Raw genomic sequence first — 22,694 nt, 5'->3', positions numbered from 1 at the left:
AACTTAAGTTAGGATCCACTAGTAAGAAATAAAATAATTAGGTCTCATGTGTTGTTCTGTTGTACAAGAGAGGTGTTAATTACCTTAGTCTCTCCCCTTCAATTAATTCCCCCTAATTCCGAAGTTAACTTTCTGAAACACAAATTTGATTGTCTATTTACCTGACTTGAAAAAATAAAACAAAACTCTTTAACATGACATTCACAGCTCATCAATATTTATCTTTTACCTAATGCTATCTTAAATTCTGCTACTTCCCTCCACTACTACACCTTGAGATTTATCAGACTAAATATCTTAACAAGCTGGAAACACACAAAGCTGTTTTACAGCCTACTCTGCACAAGATGTTGCCTCCACCCAGACTGACCCTTGCTCTGTTTCCTGACCAGATAATTCTTATTCATCTCATAATATTTGGGTCTAATGTCATTTTCTATGTAAATTCTTCTGTTACCGCCCTTTGCAAAGCTAGTTGTCCTCTCCTCAGCATTCCTGGTACATAATGGTTTTATTATATCACCGAAAGCCATGGATCACACTTATTTAGTTATCTTACATAGTCCATTAGCTTCTAGTATGAAACTGTGTCATATTCATTTTTATTTAACTGTCTACAACTGCCTAAAATATTGCTAGTTCATAATAGAACTTGCTTAAGTGAATGGAAGACACTATCATCAATTGCAGAAAATCATTAATAGACCCATTTAAAAAAGAAAATTAGTTCCCTGTGAAGATAAAGCACACACTAGTTCAATTTCTATATGCACCTGAAGTTCAAGTATATATTTTTTTCTTTTAGTGAGTAGAACCTAGAAGAAACTCAGGAAATCGAAGTTCAAGCAAGAACTAATTAATAATTAACAAAATATAAGCAGGGCCTTACCTAATGAAGTCTTTAATAATTACTAGGTTCTTATTCATATCACTTCAAGGTCAAAGTGTTACAAAAACATATACTGTGCTCAAATGTGGGGAAAATTAATCTCTAAGAGACAGCGATTAGAAAAAAAAAAAAAAAAAAATTAGCCCTGAAGTCTGTTTCATGGCTGTAAATCACTTGATATGTTAGTCTTTTTATTTTTCTTACGTGGTACAAGTAGTTGTATTTTTATTTTTTTTAACATTTTTATTGGAGTATAATTTCTTTACAATGTTGTGTTAGTTTTGACCTTATACTTGATATACTAGCTCCTTTAAACATTTAGACACTTGTTTTAGTCAAGATAGCAGCACAATTTTCTTTTCATCTATTGTTCTGGTAGAAAGTTTTCTTAGACAATGAAAAATAATTCTTTAGTTTTAAAAAACTTTGTAAAAATGACCCAGGAAGAATCCTATGATTCAAGTATACTTCAAAATATGTTGACTTGGAAAAATGTATATTCTTACTACTTTTTTGATTTTACAATGTGGAAATTACTCCTTTCCTCTGATAATTAAAAAGTCAGTTTGCTCTATCTGAAATATGGGGAAAAATTAACATTTCTCAGTTATAAAGATAGAATTTTTCCCTTTACTATTCACAGCTTAAATAGTTAATATTAATTCAACCCTATGTTATATATTAAAAATTAAATATAATCAAGAACCAGTATAATTTTCTCAAAGAGGAAATTTTCTTAAAGCTTTATCTTTTAATTTTCTTTCACACTACTGCACAACCATTTCTACACCACTAGGGATTCCATAACATCATATACTGCATTTCAAACCACTGAAGAAGATTAATGTTTTAGTCTAGGCTTTAGTTTGCCTAATTAATCAATTCTTTCCTTCTTTGTTTATTCCTCCATGGTTTATCCACTCATGCCTCTAGTGAACAGCCATTTATTGAGTGTCCATTAGATCCATATCACTGTTGTAGGTGCTTTGTGAGATCCAATAATTAATCAGAAAAAAACTTCCTTTCACAGAGAGTGCAGTTTCTTAGATACAAATCCTAAATTACTTTAATACTATCTAGAAAGAAATACAAGACATTAAAAAATTGTCAAATCATGGTTTCATTCTTTGAAACTTGGTAAGTAAGAGAAAATTTTATATCTGGAGACTTGGATGGAGATTTGAATGGTGGGTAAAAATTTCGATGTGCTACGCTAGGGGAAGACCTTTTACAGTATAAAGTACAATATAAGAAATGTCATGAAAGATAGGATACATGTCACATGGATGAAACACTAATTATTGCAGCTTACTGATTTGAATAATTTATGAATATGTTAGTGGTAGATTCAATTTGTAAAATTTGGCCAAGCCCATAGGGAATCCTAGAGGTAAATCACCAGTTCAGGGAGCCCCTTGTGCTGCAAGAATGGGTCAGCATCAGTATCCTCTCAGATATGCAATCATTATCTGAGAGTGGTCAGTAAGAAGTGTGAGCTTGGCACAAGTTCCATGGTGGATACAGACAGGCAGTAGTCATTTATGAGTGACATATTTTTATAGTTGATACAACAACTAATAAAAGTAAGTATTCACTCTTTTCATACTTAGCCTGTTTTTTGTTTTTGTTTTGCTCAAGTAATTCCCTTCACTTACGTTGTCTTGTATTGGTGTTTGTCAATATTCTAGTCAACCTTTACATCCTAGTTCACTTGCCTCATCTTCTGTGATATCTTCTCTGATCACCCAATTACAGCCCATAGTATTTTCAGTACTTTTCTGTTTTACGTTAATTGTAATTTTTGCTTTAAAAGTCAGTAATGAATAGCTACAGGAAAGCTGGCATTTAGAAAAGTAGCACTTCAAAATCTATTACAATTGCAATTTTTTTACATGTATACAGTAGTCACCCCTTATCCACAAGGGATATGCTCCAAGACCCCCAATGGAGCCTGAAACTGTGAGTAGTACCAAACCCTATACATACTATGTTTTTTCCTATACATAAATACCTACGATAAAGTTCAATTTCTAAATTAGGCCCAATAAGAGATTAACAGCAATAACTAATAGTAAAATAGAACAATCATAACAACATATTGTAATAAAAGTTATGCGAAATAAAAGTTATGCGAATATGGTCTGTCTCTTTCTCTCAAAATATCTAATTGTACTCACACTTCTTCTTCTTGTGATGATGTGAGATGACAAAATGCCTCCATGATGAGATGAAGCGAGGTGAATGATGTATGCGTTGTGACATAGTGTTAGGCTACTACTCACCTTCTGACCATATATCAGAAGGCGGATCATCTGCTTTGGGTGATCCTGGATCATCGAGTCATGAGGCTGTTGATGGCTGGATATCAGAAGGAGGCCGTTTTGATCACTGGGGACCCCAGGAAGGACAGAGTGGGACAGCATAAGATTTTATCATGCTACTCAAAAAGACACACATTTTAAAACTTAGGAATGGTTTATTTCTGGAATTTTCCAGTTAATAATTTTAGACCATGGTTGACTACAGGTAACTAAAAACACAGAAAGTGAAATTATAGATAAGGGTGGACTACTGTATTGCATTAAATCATTCTTGGGCCTTTCATAAGACAAAACATATATTCATTTAGCAAAATATTAAGAGAGGATATTTTTTGTGGAAGATTTTGTACCAGTAATTTAAATTGCCTAAATGAATCAAACAAAATGGAGACCTCAGAAATAGAGACAATGTGTCATATTAGAGTATATTTAAATCTTTAACTGATTCCTTCATAAGACTTTTTCCATATTCCCTGAAATGACACTAGAGGCTGAAATTTGATTAGAAGACTGAGGGTCTTATTGTATTGTTAATAATCCTCATCATATTGAATACTTATACAATGTTAAAGATGTGCCAGATGCTTTTCTCAGTGCTTTGCAAATATTATTTCATCAATCCTTGAAGCAACCCTATGTGTTAGGTACCTTAAATAGCTCAATTGTACAGATCAGTAAACTGAGGCACGAGAGATTAATGTTTCCAAAGTCACATAGCTAGCATGTATTTTTTAATAGACAGAATGTGTTGACAGAATGATTGAAGGAAGGGATTGGAAATGATAAGGAAAGAGATTTATAAATACATTCTCTGTATTTGAAAGTATTTCCTGACTCTTTCCTTTCTTCTTATATCAACTTCCACCACATCAGTACAAGACACCATCATCTCTCACACACTCTATTGGCATGGACTCATCCATTCTCATTTCTCCATACCACATCCAGTATGATGTTTAAAAAAATAGAGTTGCATCACATCTCTGCTTTAAACATTTTGTTAGCTTCACATTGCTTTTAGGATTAAATATATATATATTCTTGTTGGCACACAGAGTCCCATACTGTGTGATACTTTAGCTCTTCAGCCTTATTGTACTCCATACTGCATGTCCCTTAATTTCCAGTTTTCTTGTCACATTGACTTAATTGCATCTTCTCAGACAAGCTCTGTTTTTTTCCGGCTGCAAGGTCTTTACACTGCCAAAAATTCCTCACCCCCAATGAATCCTAATCTTCTCCTAGATCTGTCTTAGCTCAGTCATCACTTGTTCACTTTGGACAAGAGCCATTCCTTTCATCTTGTAGACAAGTACTAAGGTAGTGCCCATTTGATGTACAACTCCCCCTTCCCCAACCACTTTACACTCTGTGAGGATATGTCTTACAGAAGGTATACCATAATTATTGGAAAGCTGGGTAGATGAGGAATGAATCCATGGAATGGAAGTTGTGTAATAATAAAATTGATGTTTGCTGACTGCTAAAAGTCTACGGCAACTTCAGTTTCATACACCTACACATAACACACACATATACACACAGGACATGAATGAAAGATCTTGGAGAATTTCAAGGTTGGTATATTATTGGTGGGGGACATTCTGCCATTGTTCTAGTACAATTGTCATGTTCTATTGTGGCAATCATTCTCAACCTTGACCGCACATAAAAATCACTGAACAGAAATTTTTTAACAAATCTGTGTTTAGCCCTCAGCCTAGTACAATTAAATCAGAGTCACTCTAATTCAGACATAGGTATTTTTTCAAAAGTTCCCGAATGATTTCAATGGGCAGCCAAGATTGACAATCACTATCTCAGTCAAGGAAAGAGTGAAATATACCAGTAGAAATTATGTTTTTTCTCTTTGTTTGTTCATCAAGAAAAAAAATATATTTTAAGCTTAAGTGATTTTGTAGGATTACATGAAAAGTATTCCTAGTAACTTATTCCATTTTGTTCTACCTGTGGTCAACATTTAAAAAATATATTTGTATTAATCCATTTATATTTTACATCATAATTATATATATAGAGATATATTTATATAGAAGGTATTGTATATATTGTATATTATATACATTTATAATATTGGGGAAATTTTCACAAGGTCTTTCTCCTCTCCCTCTCACTCTCTATAGAGAGTGAGAGGGAGAGGAGAAAGATGTATTTAATATACATCTCTCTCTATATATATATGATTTTGTAGGATTGCAAAAATCTACATATAAATGTGTGTATATGTATATATATATATAGAGAGAGATGTATTTAATATCTTTGGGAAATTTTTATGGAGTAATGTGTATAAAACATATATAATTTTACTTATCTATTTCCCCATTCCCATTATGCAAGTTATTTTTGCTTAGTTCTTTGCACAGAACAACTGTAAGATATTCATTTTTATGAACTATTACTTGGTGATTCATTGCTTCTGAAGTAAAACTATTTGATGGCGGTGGAAATGTCATCCTAATCATTAGTTATAAATATTTACTAGGTGCTACTATTTCCTTGAAGATAACTTTAAAAAATGGTTTAGAAAAGAAAATCAAAAATAAGTTTTGCCCAGAAGGTCCTATGCATATTGTGAAGCCATTGATGATTTAGATATATTTTGTAACTTCCATAATGTAATAATTAGCAATATTATAGTATTTATTCAACATAATTATTAAGTCAAAAGAAATTTAAATGCATTATTATTCATTTAAAACTAAATATTCTCTACCTAGGCAAAAGGAAATCTCATATTCCACAGGCTTGTGCTTTTTAAATTATGTAATTAATGGTAAATATGTAAACAGTAAAGCAATATTAAAAATTAGTTCCATGATTTCATTATTTTGCATAATTACAATATGTATTCTCTATAAATCGGAAGGACTGAGAGTTTATTTATTTTATTTTTTTTGGACTGAGAGTTTAGAATAAATTTAGCAATATTTTGAATGGATAATATTAATAAGGATAGAGAAAAAGGATAATTTCTTTCTCAGTAGAACAAATTAAGATTCTGATTATATTAATACAGAAATAGTAAAACAAATATTTTGGGGTAAATTATGTAAGCAATAAATTTTGCTTTTACATAAAAATATTTGGGGGAATGACCTGTACAAATGACCATTCCCATGATTACTCTCTATATTCAAAGGCCTGAATGTCCATTGTATTTATTTGTGCTCTAAAACCCACATGGATAATGTTCAACTTTAACTGTGCTATCTTACTTGAAAATTAGGAATGGTTTTCTACTTTCATTGAACTATTTTGAAGAAAAATTACATAAAAATTCTGATATTTTACTGCAGAATTTTCAAAAGGAATAATACATGCAAGAGCTAGAGTTTAACATATATAACTTATTATATGCATGGAAAAAGAACATTTTGGTAACAGTAAACATCAAAAAGATATTTAAAATTTTTTATTAGAAGTAATCATGCAATTATTTAGCTTGAGACACAAAAAATAACAAATATTTCCATTGCTTCTATTAGATAATTATTTTCTTAATGTAGGATTAATATTGTTACTGAAAAATATTTTTGCATAGTTAATCTTGTTTTACTGCATTTGCAAATATATTTTTAGTAAACACAAAGAAGAAATTGAAAGTATAATTTTGAAATTATTCTGGTCTAATTATTCACTCTGCTTGATAAGATTCTTCTGCAAGGGAAAAATGACACAATCCTGGGTATACAGTACTTGCTCAACTGTTAAGTTATAAGTAGAGATGTTTGGGATATGAATTTAAGTTTTGAGGCTGATAATACATCTTACAACTACTCTGTCATCACACTCTTCTGCCTTTTTTTCCTGCCCCTGGCCCTGATATTCTCACCGAAAACACCTTGATTACTTAAAGAATATTAATATATAAAATCGTTCAATTATGTCTGTGTTCCTATTTTCTATATTCCACATTAGAATGTAAGCTCTATTTTATCTCCAGCAGCAGATATGGAAACATTCTAATATTTCTTTAGAGAAAGTTAATAGATTAATTGCTTATCTAAATCTTTCTTGACTTACTGTAAGAAATATTTACTAGTTCTTGTACCTCAATTACTGTATTTTGTTTTCTCTCATAATCATAATTTTATATTATAGAATATTTCAAATTCTTGTAAAGCTAGATCATAATACTTTCACTAAGTATTGTTAAATTTCCCTCCAAAGTGGTATTTCTAAATGACAATTTCATGATAAAAATATGTTTCCAATATTCTTAACAGTGTTTGATATTGTAAGACTTTTAAATTAAAAACATATTAAAGTATGGTTGTCAAAAACTTTCTCTCAAACATGTTTTATTTTAATATCCTGATTATTCTGATTACCACTTATATCAAACATATATGCTTACAGGACTTTTATATATCCTTTTCTACAAATTTCTTTTTTATATCTTCCTAAGACTTGAATATGAGGATAATAATAGCAATTACAATAGCTTATAAATGTTGAATGGCAATAATATATCAGATCCTGTTCTAAGTGCTTTATATACATTAATGAATATAATCCTTACTACAACACAATAAAATCATTATTATAACTATTCTCACTTTAGAGATGAGAAAATTGCAATGTAGAGAGACTAAGAAATTTACCTATGTAAGTGGTAGAGCTTGAGGAAAATCTTAAAAACACATGTATAAACCAAGACCAAAATACTAATGACAGATTAATACATTTGATTATATTATTTTATTAAATTTTTGCACTAAAAATATAGTTAGAAGTCTTAAACATACAAATTTAATTTCTGGCCTTGAAGGAGTATCTAGTGTCTGTGTAAGCTTTCTAGCCACGTACAACTGTGAAAGATGAATAAAATACATAAATCAAATTCTTGAAGACATCAGAGCTAAACCAAGCCAGCCAGGACTTGAGAAGCAAGATATCAAAATTAGAGACAATACTAATTTCTATCAGAAATGAAATGGACCCATAAAAGTTACTTATTCATACAATGTAATAGTATATGCAATGCAAAATAATAAATGATTGACTCACCTAACAACCTGAATCAGTGTCATAGACATAACTTGAAAGGAGGAAGAAACAATGTCTAAGTTTGAGCTGCTATAACAGAATGCCATAGGCTGAGCATAAAAAACAGAAATTTATTTCTCAGAGTCTGGAGGTTGGGAAGTCCAAGATCAAGGTGCTGGCAGATACTGTGTCTGCAGAGAGCCTGCTCTTGGTTCACAGACAGCCATCTTTTAACTGTGTCCTCACATGGCAGAAGGAGTGAGGGATCTCTCAGGGGTCTCTTTCAGAAGGGCACTAATTCCATTCATGAGGGCCTCTCCCTCATGACCTCATCACCCTTACCAAAGGGCCCACCTCTTAATACCTCACATTGGGGGTTAGGATTTCAACATGTGAATTTTGAGGGGACATGAATTTTCAGTCTTTGACATGCAAAAAAGAATATATTAAATGTGTTAATTTGTAAATTTAAAATAGGGGGAAAAAACTTACTATAGGCGGAAAGAAATCAGAAAAATTATCACCTTTTAAAGGAGGTTAGTGACTGGAATTTGGTATTCTGGTATGGAAACAATGTAGATGATGGGTATGTGGTGTTGTTCATGTGGAAAAATATCTTATAAATTTTGTATTTTGTATCTGTTATACTTTATGAGTAAAAAATTTTTATGAAATCAAATAACCTCAAATTTTTTTTTTAAATAAGTCACAAATCAAATATATTTTAGAGTATATGACTGAATAAGTAGTTACCAGAATGGATTAAAACTTGTACAGTACTGGTCCAGACCCTACTTTCAAAGTCAACAGTAACTTTTGTCTCTCCAGATCCAATAGAAATTTATAGTTGTCCAGAAATATGCAGGTAAATAATTGACCCACCCTCCTGGAATCACTCTTCACGTTTAGTTTCCAGATACCAGAAGTTTCTGGAAAACCCTCCAACCTATCTGTCCATTTCCTCTCTGTCTCCTTTGTTCTTTCTTCTTGTATTGATTTGGAATTGATATTGGAAACACTCTGAGTAAGGTATTTTGTGAGTAATGTACTTATTCCATTTTAGTTAAATATTCATTGACTAATATATATAAGCTCAGTGAGGGTAGGGGCTTTGTCTTGTTCACCTATGTGTTCTTGGCACAGTGTCTTTGGTGGTAAGAAAAATTCCTGACACATAATATACATTCAATAAATAGCAGTTGAATGAATGAATGAATGGATTAAAAAGCATCATTTTACTTTCACTTCGGTGTTGAGACATAATTCTCCATGGATCTTTCATATTTCTGCACAGCTTTTGAGCAAAGCAGTGACTGCTCCTCCCCCAAATTATTAACAGAAGTATGAGGAAGATAAAGATAGTTCCTATCTCCAAAGAGAAAGGCAGGCATACTTAAAAGCATGAATATAATGTCTCCTCCTGGAGTAATGGGCATGTAAGTTTATTGCCCATTATAAATTAATGTACTTTCAACTTACAACTTTCAACTTCAACTTTACTTACAAACCACTGCATGTACAGGTTTCACCTGACGCTTGTCAAAGCAAAAATTGTATTAGATGAACTTAAACAGACAAGAAAAACTTTATTCAAGGTTATTGCAAGAAGGAAGAGAGGTCAGAATTGAGGCTAAATTCACCTCCACTAAAACAAAGGTGGGAGAGCTTTTGAGACCTGTAGTGAGTGAGGGAATCATAAGTAATCTATGTTTGCTAATTGACCTTACCTAAAGGTAAAGTAAACTTTCTACCTTCCAGACAAGAGGTAGACTTACAGCTTGAAGCAAGGTGTCAGATGAAGTTAAGCCCTTACTCTCTCACAGAAACTGGGAGATAGGGATGCTATCTTTCTTGAAGATTATATTCTCAGGTCCTTGAGAAAAAGAGTCTGTGGCTGTAACACTGGCAAGAGGTTTTTTAAAAGACTTACATCTCAAAGGGAGAGAGAACTTATAAGTTTCAATGACAAGTTGTTCAAAGTAAATTCTCTAAGGAAAGTGAAGTCAGGACTCTAGAGGCAGGAGAATCCTGTCTACAGTTTGAACAAGCTGAAGGAAATGTTAAAGCCCTCTTGGCATCACCCTGTGGGATTTGGGGCTTGGAGAACTGGTCAAAAACGTTGGTGATTCTCTGATGATTGTTGTTGCTATGAGTAATAACGACCTTTCCTCTTTGACTCAGGAGTCTTGTGTCTTCTCTAAATATGCATACATTTGTGGCAGTTTACCTTGTCAGCTAGCAAATAGGATAAAATCACAGATGCTTCAGAGTTCTTAACAATCTGACATTAGATTTTTAACTTTGGGGAAAATTCACCAGAATTTCCCTACACTGAATGAGATCACGTCACTCAATATTAACATAATATATAAATATTTAGCAATTGTTTAAGATCTAAGAAAACCCATCTAATGAAGAAGTGAATTGACTGGAAAAACAGTATATAAAAGTTGTATATATTGTCCCATTGATGACTCATAATTAATTTAATTGCTAGTTTTTAATGATTTCAGTTTATAAAATAAGAGGCATCATATTTCCTAAGCTTTAGATAAGTTTATTATGAAGTGATGGGGAGCCAAAACACAGAGAACCCTAACCTCAAATTCAAACTGATAATGTTACGTTGCTTAATGCAGCATTGCTTAAGCAATAAAGTACTTTAAACAACAGTGTAGAAATAATCTTCAAAAGGAGAGGAACAACATGCATCACCTCTGATTTTTAGATTTTGCTTCTTTACATGGTCATAAATAAGGAAATGTATTATCTTTCATAAAGCATTTAGGTCATATTATTTAGTTGGATTCTATTTTTTTCACTTGAATGAAAAAATTCAATTAATAGTGAAGAGTTTCTACCTCATTGCAATTGTTTCTTTTTTTTTTTTGAATTTTATTTTATTTATTCTTTTTATACAGCAGGTTCTTATTAGGTATCTATTTTATACATATTAGTATATATATGTCAATCCCAATCTCCCAGTTCATCCCAACACCAACACCATCTCCCCCTTCTCCGCTCAGTAACCATACGTTTGTTCTCTACATCTGCGTTTCTATTTCTGCCTTGCAAACCAGTTCATCTGTACCATTTTTCTAGATTTCACATATATACTTTAATATACAATATTTATTTTTCTCTTTCTGACTTACTTAACTCTGTATGACCGTCTCTAGGGCCATCCACGTCTCTACAAATGACCCAATATTATTACTTTTAATGGCTGACTAATATTCTATTCTATATATGTACCACATCTTTACCCATTTGTATGTCGATGGGCATTTAGGGTGTTTCATGCCTTGGCTATTGTAAATAGTGTTGAAATGAACATTGGGGTTCACATGTCTTTTTGAATTATGGTTTTCTCTGAATAAATGTCCAGTAGTGGGATTGCTGGGTCATATGATAATTCTATTTTTAGTATTTTAAGGAATCTGCACACTATTCTCCACAGTGGCTGTATCAATATACATTCCCATCAACATTGCAAGAGGGTCCCCTTTTCCCCACACCCTCTCCAACATTTGTTGTTTGTATATTTTCTGATGATGCCCATTCTAAATGGTGTGAGATAATACCTCATTGTAGTTTTGATTTGCATTTCTCTAATAATTAGTGATGCTGAGTAGATTTTCATGTTCCTCTTGGTCATCTGTATGTCTTCCTTGGATAAATGTCTATTTAGGTCTTCTGCCCATTTTTTGATTGGGTTGTTTCTTTTTTCATATTGAGCTGCATGAGCTGTTTATATATTTTGGAGATTAACCATTTGTCCATTGATTTGTTTGCAAATATTTTCTCCCATTCTGAGGGTTGTCTTTTCGTTTTGTTTATAGTTTCCTTTGCTGTGCAAAAGCTTTTAAATTTTATTTCCATTACTCTAGGAGGTGGATCAAAAAAGATCTTGTGATTTTTGTCAAAGAGTGTTCTTCCTGTGTTTTCCTCTAAGAGTTTTATAGTGTCCACTCTTACATTTAGGTCATTAATCCATTTTGAGTTTATTCTTGTGTATGGTGTTAGGGAGTGTTCTAATTTCATTCTTTTACATGTAGCTGTCCAGTTTTCCCAGCACCACTTATTGAAGAGACTGTCTTTTCAATTGGATGTCCATGCCTCCTTTGCAATTGATTAGTTGACAAGAGGTGTGTGGGTTTATCTCTGGGCTTTCTATCCTGTTCCATTGATCTATATTTCTCTTTTTGTGCCAGTACCATATTGTCTTGATTACTGTACTTTGTAGTATAGTCTGAAGTCAGGGAGTCTGATTCCTCCAGCCCCTATTTTTTTCCCCCAAGAGTGCCTAGGCTATTTGGGGTCTTTTGTGCCTCCATATAAATTTGAAGATACTTTGTTCTAGTTCTGTAAATATGCCATTGGTAATTTGATAGGAATTGCATTGAATCTGTAGATTGTTTTGGATAGTATAGTCATTTTCACAATATTGATTCTTCCAATCCAAGAACATGGTATATCTCTCTATCCATTTGTGTCATCTTTGCTTTCTTTCATCACTGTCTCATAGTTTTCTGAGTACAGATCTTTTACCTCCTTAGGTAGGTTTCTACCTAGTTATTTTATTCTTTGTGTTGCAAGGGTGAATGGGATTGTTTTCTTAATTTCTTTCTGATCTTTAGTTGTTAGTGTATAGGACTGTGAGAGATTTCTGTGCATTAATTTTGCATCCTGCTACTTTACCAAATTCATTGATTAGCTCTAGTAGTTTTCGGGTGGCATCTTTAGGATTATCTATGCATAGTATCATATCATCTGCAAACAGTGATAGTTTTACTTCCTTTCCAATTTGTGTTCCATTTATTTTTTTGTCATCTCTAATTGCCATGGCTAGGACTTCCAAAGCTATGTTGAATAAGAGTGCCGAGAGTGGATATCCTTGTCTTCTTCCTCATCTAAGAGGAAATGCTTTTGGTTTTTCACCATTGAGAATGATGTTTGCTGTGGGTTTGTTTTATATGACCTTTATTTGGTTGAAGTAGTTTCCTTCTTTGCCCATTTCTAGAGTTTTTATCATAAATGTGTGTTCAATTTTGTCAAAAGCTTTTTCTGCATCTATTGAGGTGATCATATGGTTTTTATTCTTCAATTTGTTAATATGGTGTATCACATTGATTGATTTGTGTATATTGAAGAATCCTTGCATCCCTGGGATAAATCCCACTTGATCATGGTGTACGATCCTTTTAATGTGCTGTTGTGTTCTGTCTGCTATTTTTTTTTGTTGAGGATTTTTGCATCTATATTCATCAGAGATATTGGTCTGTAATTTTCTTTTTCTAATATCTTTGTCTGATTTTGGTATCATGGTGATCGTGGCTTCGTAGAATGAGTTTGGCAGTGTTCTTTCCTCTGCGATATTTTGGAATAGTTTGAGAAGCATGGGTGTTAGCTCTTCTCTAAATAGTTTATATAATTCACTTTTGAAGCCATCTGGTCCTGAACTTTTTTTGTTGGAAGATTGTTAACCACAGTTTCAATTTCATTACTTGTGATTGGTATGTTCATATTTTCTATTTCTTCATTGTTCAGTCTTGGAAAGTTATACCTTTCTAAGAATTTGTCCATTTCTTCCAGGTTGTCCATTTTATTGGCATAGAGTTTCTTGTAGTAGTCTCTTACGATGCTTTGTATTTCTGAGGTGTCCATTGTAACTTCTCCTTTTTCATTTCCAATTTTATTGATTTGAGTCCTCTCCCTCTTTTTCTTGATGAGTCTGGGTAAAGGTTTATCAATTTTGTTTATCTTCTTAAAGAACCAGCTTAATTTTTTTTTGATCTTTGCTATTGTTTTTGTTAATTCTATTTCATTTATTTCTGCTCTGATCTTTATGATTTCTTTCCTTGTACTAACTTTGGGTTTTGTTTGTTCTTTCTCTAGTTCCTTTAGGTGTAATGTTAGATTGTTAATTTGAGATTATTCTTGTTTCCTGAGGTAGGATTATATTGTTGTAAACATCCCTCTTTAACTGCTCTTGCTGCATCCCATAGGTTTTGGGTAGTCATATTCTCATTGTCATTTGTTTCTAGATATTTTTAAAAAATTTTTCTTTGATTTCTGCAGTGATTTCTTGGTTATTTAGTAACATATTGTTTAGCCTCCATGTGTTTGTGGGTGTTTTTCCTTTTTTCCCCTATAATTTATTTCTAATCTCATAACATTGTGGTTGCAAAAAAATGCTTGATATATTTCAATTTTCTTAAATTTACCAAGGCTTGATTTATGACCCAAGATGTGATCTATCCTGGAGAAGGTTCCATGTGCACTTGAGAAGAAAGTGTTATCTGCTGTTTTCAGATAGAATGTCCTATAAATATCAATTAAATCTATTTGGTCTATTGTGTCATTTAAAGCTGTGTTTCCTTGTTAATTTTCTGACTGGTTGATCTGTCCATTGGTGAAAGGAAGGTTTTAAAGTCCCACACTATTACTGTGTTACTGTCAATTTCCTCTTTTTTAGCTGTTAGCATTTGCCTTATACATTGAGGTTCTCTTATGTTGGGTGCATATATATTTATAATTGTTAACTCTTCTTCTTCAATTGATCCCTTGATCATTATGTAGTGTCCTTCCTTGTTTCTGGTAACATTCTTTATTTTACAGTCTATTTTATCTGATATGAGTATTGCTATTCCAGCTTTCTTTTTATTTCCATTTGCATGGAATATCTTTTTCCATCCCCTCACTTTCAGTCTGTATGTTTCCCTATGTCTGAAGTGAGTCTCTTGTAGACAGCATATATATGGGTCTTGTTTTTATATCCATTCGACAACACTGTTTCTTTTGGTAAGAGCATTTAATTCATTCACTTCATTCACATTTAAGGTAACTATTGATATGTATGTTCCCATTACTATTTTCTTGTTTTGGGTTTGTTTTTGTAGGTCCTTTTCTTCTCTTGAGTTTCCCACTTGGAGAAGTTCCTTCATCACTTTTTGTAGAGCTGGTCTGGTGGTGCTGAATTCTCTTAGTTTTTGCTTGTCTTAAAGCTTTTGATTTCTCCATCAAATCTGAATGAGATCCTTGCCACGTAGAGTAATCTTGGTTGTAGTTTCTTCCCTTTCATCACTTTAAATATTTCATGCCACTCCCTTCTGGCTTGTAGAGTTTCTTCTGAGAAGTCAGCTATTACCTTATGAGAGTTCCCTTGTATGTTATTTGTCATTTTTCCCTGTTGCTTTTAATAATTTTTCTTTGTCTTTAACTTTTGTCAATTTGATTACTATGTGTCTTTAGCGTGTTTCTCCTTGGGTTTATCCTGCCTGGACTTTTGTGGCTATTTCCTTTCCTATATTAGTGAAGTTTTCAACTATAATCTCTTCAAATATTTCCTATGACCCTTTCTCTTTCTATTTTCCTTCTGGGACCTCTATAATGCAAATGTTGGTGCATTTAATGTTGTCTCAGAGGTCTCTTAGGCTGTCTTCATTGGTTTTCATTCTGTTTTCTTTATCCTGTTCCATGGCAGTGAATTCCACCATTCTGTCTTCCAGATAACTTACCCGTTCTTCTGCCTCAGTTATTCTGCTATTGATTCTTTCCAGTGTATTTTTCCTTTCAGTTATTGTATTGTTTATCTCTGTTTGCTTGTTCTTTAATTCTTCCAGGTCTTTGTTAAACATTTCTTGCATCTTCTCGATCTTTTCCTCCATTCTTTTTCTGAGGCCCTGGATCATCTTCACTATCATTATTCTGAATTATTTTTCTGAAACGTTGCCTATCTCCACTTCATTTATTTGTTTTTCTGGGGTTTTATCTTGTTCCTTCATCTGGTACATAGTCCTCTGCTTTTTCATTTTGTCTTCCTGTGAATGTGGTTTTTGTTCCACAGGCTGCAGGTTTGTAGTTCTTCTTGCTTCAGCTATCTGCCCTCTGGTGGATGAGTTAATCTAAGAGGCTTGTGCAAGCTTCCTGATAGGAAGGACTGATGGTGGGTAGAGTTGGGTGTTGCTCTGGTGGGCAGAGTTTGGTTCTTTGGCCTGGGGTGACCCAGCACTGGTGCCTACAAGCTTTTTGGTGGGGCTAATGGTGGATTCCAGTAGATATCAAAACAAGGAATACTTCCCAGAACTTCTGCTGCCAATGTCCTTACCCCCACGGTGAGCCACAGCCATCCCTTAACTCTGCAGGAGACCCTCTAACACTAGGAGGTAGGTCTGTTTCAGTCTCCTATGTGGTCACTGCCCCTTCCTCCTGGGTCCTGATGTGCACACTACTTTTTGTGTGCTCTCCAAGAGTGGAGTCTCTGTTTCCCCCAGTACTGTGGAAGCCCTGCAGTCAAATCCTGCTACCTTTCAAAATCTGACTCTCTGTGAATTCCTCCTCCCATTGCCAGATTCCCAAGTTGGTAAGCCTGACGTGTGCCTCAGAACCTTCACTCCAGTGGGTGGACTTCTGTGACATAATTGTTCTCCAGTTTGTGAGTCACCAACCCAGGAATTATGGGATTTGATTTTATTGTGCTTGCACTCCTTCCATCTCATTGTGGCTTTTCCTTTGTCTTTGGATGTAGGGTATCTTTTTTGGTGAGTTCCAGTGACTTCCTGTCAATGATTGTTCAGCAGTTAGCTGTGATTCTGGGGCTCTCACAAGAGGGAGTTGCAATTGTTTCTTAACTGCTAGACCCTATTCTGAATGGCATCATAATTTTTACTATTAATTTGATTTTAGAACCTCTCTGTGGAATAAATCCATTCGGTTTTCATTTCTCCCATGTTTCAGGTGTAACAGTACTTGAAGGCCCTATCTATGCCGTGGGAGGCCATGATGGCTGGAGCTATCTGAACACAGTGGAGAGGTGGGATCCTCAGAGTCAGCAGTGGACATTTGTAGCTAGTATGTCAATTGCCCGAAGCACAGTTGGTGTGGCAGCATTGAATGGCAAGTGAGTAGACTCCTTTTTTATTTGAAAAAAAAGTTTTTGAGTGAATATTGTTTTAAAAATAACATTTAAGGGCTTCCCTGGTGGTGTAGTGGTTGAGAGTCCACCTGCCGGTGCAGGGGACACAGGTTAGTACCCGGTCTGCACATGCTGCAGAGCGGCTGAGCCAGTGAGCCATGGCCGCTGAGCCTGTGCGTCCAGAGCCTGTGTTCCTCAAAGGGAGAGGCCACAACCGTGAAAGGCTCTCATACTGGAAAAAAAAAAAAAAAAAAAAAAATTAGTAAACTGCTTTGATAAAATATTTAAATCTTTTGTTTTTGATTATTTTTTAAGTTTAGTCTTCATGGATCATTGACAGATCAAGACTGCATTTTTTTTTCTGATTGTCCCTTCTTAAAAAATAAAAACCAAAACTTCTTTCAATAACTTTTTTTTTTTAAAGTATCACATGTATTTCATGAGAATTATGTGAACTAAAAATCTGCATATTTATATCCTTTCTGGTAAAATAGTCTGAGGAGCCTTCAAAAGACTACTAAAAATTTGGTACTTAATATATTTTTTTTCATATTGTATGTCTCTTCACTTTTCTCCTTTCCATTCCTATCACCCTAAATGGGGAATTTTCAAACACAACACTGTTGATATTTTGAGTCAGATAATTCTTTGTTTGATGCAGGGCTCTGTCCTGTGCATTGTACAGTGTTTAGCAGCAGACTGGCTCTTCTCTACTAGATACCAACTGCAACACACTGCCCAATGTGGTAACTAAAAAAGTCTCCAGGCATTGCCTAATATACCCTCTGGGGTGGCAGAATAGACTCCCTCTCGCTGCCATGATAAACTCTGCCCTAAAAAAGCTAATAACACCTCTGGTTTGAACAACAGCAAAGGCTTCCAATCTGTTTACTTCTCTTTCCCCTAAAGTCCATTTGCTAAAGCTGCCACAGCTGCTTAACAAATCCAAGTAATATTTCAGTCCTCTTCAAGAACTTCTCTTTACAATTAGAACACAATGCCTATCTTTACCTAAAGGGTCCTACTGGATCTTGTTTCTACCTATTCTACATTTTTTCTCTGTCCATCAGCCAAATTGCCCTTTTATCTTTGCTTCAAATATAGCAGCTCTAACCAAACTCAGTCCCTTTGAATGTGCTCTTTTCTTTGTCTGAGATGCTGTTCCTACCCATCATCACGTGCCTGGGTTTTTCTCATTTTTCAGATTTCATCTCAAAATTTGTCCACAAAGAAAGTTATTTACTATTCATCCTATTAAAATAAACCACCCTGCACATTATCCCAAACTGCTTACTGTTCTTAAAATTACATACATTACTGTTTTCTCTTTTCACTAGATATACATTTTTAATGAATGTTGGTCTTCAATTTTCATTTAGGTTTATTTGATGCCTAAAATTATATTCTTAGTGTCATATATACTTCCTGAGAATCCATTTAGGATTTTGCCTGGAAATAAATATTTACATATTAATTAGGGAATATGTTAGATCTATACATTTGAAATCTTTTCATCTGAAAATGTGATCTTACTTTTATCTCTTAAAATTAGTCTCTATGTATTTTAGTGGTTTTAATTTAGGTATAGGTTTAGTATTTTCTTTCTGAGTTTTATTCACACTTATTTGTATTTTTGAACATTTTAGATATTATATTTTGGTTTATATATTTGTATATATTAATAATTATACATTATAGTACACTGGAGAAGAAAGTGCCAGTATCTATATTTATGAGAACCATCTTACTAAATGCATGTATCAGTTTTTTTATTTATAATAATAGATTTTCTAAGAAGATAAACATGGTAAACTAATAATGAAATTTTGTCTCTTCTTAATATTTATGTTTATTTCTTTTTATTGTATTGCTTTTATTTTTAGAATAGTGACAAAAATAGTAGTGAGATTGGGTGACCTTGTTTATGTCTTTTAATTGGAAAGACTTTAATGCTTTATAGTCTGTGCGATATTAATTGCTATTTGAGATACTTATACCATGTGGTGTCAAGGGCAAGATCTTGTGATTGCCTGTAGTTTCACTAGTGGATATTTTATTTTAAAAAATCAACATTGGTATAATGTTCTATTAAATTCTTTCTAAAAATGTATAAAATTATATTTTTCTTATTTGATCTATTAATATGGTGATTTACATAAATATTATAATTATAAATCATTATTTCATACTTAAAATAAAACTAACTTATCCATGTTGCATTATTCATTTAGTATTTTGTTGCATTCTATAGTCTATGATTTTTCATCTATGTTTTGTCTACATATCTTTTGAAAAACCATTTCATAATATTTTCCATTATGATATGAAGCTTTTCTTAGCATAATAACATCATAACATGAATTGAGAAACTTTCTACAATTTATCTGCTATAAGTATCTACAAACATTGGAAGTATATATTCTTGAACATGACAAATGGTAGAAAAAATTATATGTATACTATCATATATATTCCCTTTAAAAGTTATATTTTACTGAGATTCTAAAATTTAGCAGAAGGTAGTTAAACCTTACTTCTAATCCTATGACTGTTAATAATAATCCATCTAGTATTGTTATATCTTCTTTTGTACTGTTATTAACCCCCTAATTTGTTATTTTTAGGTATTAGCATTATTACTAATCTTGTCTTATCTTAGGTTTTATCAGTATCATTATTTGTTTTTGTTTTTATCTTTAATCAAATGTGTGCATAGAGTGAAGTTATACTTGTTTTCCCTCTTGTTTCCTTATTCATTAATTTATACTTGGCTCAGTTTTGTTTAATATGTCTTGAAATTCAGAATTTAACAAAAGATAGTATTAATAATTGTTTTTGCAGTTTATTCTTCTTTAATATATCAAAATTATCATTTTAATTGTTTCCATTTCTTGCTTATTAAGAATAGTTTTGCTGTGAACATCCTCACTTATACATAACCTTTGTGAGCATGCATACAAATTTTAGCTGAGTGTAGACCTGGAACTGCAATTGCTAGGCTATATGGTATTCTTGTGCTCAGCCTTAAGGGATAATTGTCAGAAGATTTTGAAAGTGTTTTCCTAATTTATGTACATATTCACATTGTACTAGAGTTCTAGATACTACACATCCTACTGATTTGGTAATGCCAGTTTTTATCTTTTATGGTTTTTATCTATTCTGGTGGATAATGCTATCACATTCAGTTAATGACTGAGATTGTGCACCTTTTATATACTTATTAACAATTTTATATCTTCTGGCTGAAATATATATTAAAGGCTTTTTCCTGTTTCCACTTTGGTTTCTGTCTTTTTTATTTTGCCTTATAGAGTTCTTCATATGTTCTAGAAATTATTTCTAGGTAAATGTATCTCACTTTATTAGTAGTAGTATATTACTATTACTACTACTATTATTTTCCAGAAAGGATATGTTGATTGTATAATTTATTAAACTTTATGTCTAAAAGGAATTTTCCTATGTCTTCACACATTTGTTGTAAATTGGCTTCAGTTATTTAATGTCACAGCCTTGTATCATCATAGTTAAGTAGATATTATATTACTTATCTTCTGTCATTTTTTCTTTTAAGGAGATGTGTGGTAAGTCCAGTAGTTTTTCATCTTTAATATGTTTTTATATCTCATTCTTATAGATTTTTTGACTATATTTCTATCAGTTAGGGTACAGTCAAGAGACAGAAACCACTCCAGCCATTTATCAGTGATTCTATGTAAAGATAATCTAATATAAAGATTTGTTAAGTAGATATAAAAATTAACTAGTTAACCAAAAAGTCAACAAGAGAACACTATATCATAAATGTATCAACTAAAGGAAACAGCTACCACCCCTAGTGTTGGAAAACAATAGAAGAGATTGCAGTTCTTAAGATTTAGAAAATCAGAGGAGAACCTCTATGCAGTTGAAATCCAGACATTTGTGATTGGACCTCTGCTTAGCCAGAGCTGGCATCTCTGACATGAAAGAGTGGCCCCTTGGCCTGGGACCCGAAGCTCTGAAGAGGTGGTGCCAGTCTGCTGGTGTTGATGTCTCTGAGTGGTCTCAATAAGGCCAATTTTGTAAGTTCTGCAAAATGGCAATTGGATGCAACTGAATGCAGGAAAAAAAGATGGGTTGACACAGGAACAGGAAATGAGCAGAAAGGAGCAAGACCCTTCCTCCTCTAGTCTTTCAGTCTCCCTCTAGTATCTATTAACGTCACATCCTAAAAGAAGGAAACAGGTGGCAAAGCAGAAATGTGGTTTGCAGAGTTCCAGCCCCCATATCAAAAAGCAGAGTACAGGAGAGAGAATGTGGGGCTGCGAGATAAGAGCTTAGCTGCTGGCATGTTCTTCTCCAATTTCAAAATGTTTACAAGGGTATACTGATGGCTGCTTTTCATTCTTTTAGTGTAATATTTGGAGAATCATTTGAACAATCTCAATCATGTCTTTATTTCACTAAGGGAAGTTTTTAATCTACTGAGGATTGGTTTTTGTTTGATTATTTTTCCATTATTCTAGTTCTTTGGTTTTGGGATATATATTTTAGTATGTATTTATGTTAATGATTGTGTGTGTCTTTGAGCACTGATTTCTTTTCCATAAACAGTTTTTCTCCTCAGTAATTTTATTTCTTTTCCACTTAACTTGGGAAATGTTTTCTATATTTTATGGTTAATCATTGTCATTTTGCTTATGAATTTTACTGTTTCCAGTGCAGACATAATCTTTATTTTAATTTTCCATATATGATATACTTATTTGACAGCTCTCTTTCCTATATGCCTCATATTCATCTTATTTCAATTGAGGATACTCCCTTATTGTTTTACCTTAAAAATCTCTTGTATCACTACATGTATATTTTCTTAAATTGCTTTTGAGAGTACTTTTAGTGACTTTTTCTCACCAATTATGCTGATGCTAATATATAGATTCATCTCATATCCTTTAGGAAATGGGTATCTAATTGACATAGCAAATTTGCTCAACAAAGATGAGAAATATCTTTACCCTTTCCTTATTATTATTCATTTGTTACATTATTCTGTAATGAGAAGACATACATACACACACAACACACACAACACACTCAAGACACACACACTTTATTTTGAAGCTTTAATATATTACTTATCTTATTCTAGATTTTTTATAATTACTTTGCATTATAGTTTTGTGACCCTTCCTTAATGTTTTACTGTGAAATATCTTTATATATATGTGTTTTGTTACAAATCTCCAAACTTAATCAGAAATAAATGGGATAAAAATTTAATAAATATTTTTAATGGATAGTCTTGTAGCAAATTTTCATGTGTTACTATAACTGAATTTTTTTTTATCCAATTTCTTCCCTTTTAAATTAGCTTTATATGGAATTCGCCATTTGTATCATTTTGTGGTCCTTGTATCTTTTTGGTCAGCTAGGATATTTAATATCCTAAGAAATCCTGTTTTACTCTAACAACATTCTTCATACCAAATATCAGAGTGTGAGAGTATTTAAAATTTTTGTTCTTAAAATTGTTTACATTTTAATTAAGTACATTTTCCCAAATTTT

The 22,694-nt window shown here is 32.9% G+C and overlaps 1 protein-coding gene across 1 annotated transcript in view; it reads left to right on the top strand.

The window, feature by feature from the left end:
- KLHL1 (kelch like family member 1) overlaps positions 1-22,694 on the top strand; it is a 368,376-nt gene that overhangs the window by 314,217 nt on the left and 31,465 nt on the right. The window contains exon 8 of the mRNA XM_059041531.2: positions 16,963-17,125. Coding sequence (XP_058897514.1) covers positions 16,963-17,125 — 163 coding nt within the window. The remainder of the gene's footprint in view (positions 1-16,962; positions 17,126-22,694) is intronic.

This window comes from Kogia breviceps, chromosome 16, assembly GCF_026419965.1.
Source record: "Kogia breviceps isolate mKogBre1 chromosome 16, mKogBre1 haplotype 1, whole genome shotgun sequence".
Taxonomy (NCBI): Eukaryota; Metazoa; Chordata; class Mammalia; order Artiodactyla; family Physeteridae; genus Kogia; species Kogia breviceps.
Note: the sequence above shows the minus strand (reverse complement) of the source record. Positions and strands in the feature narration are given on the sequence as shown.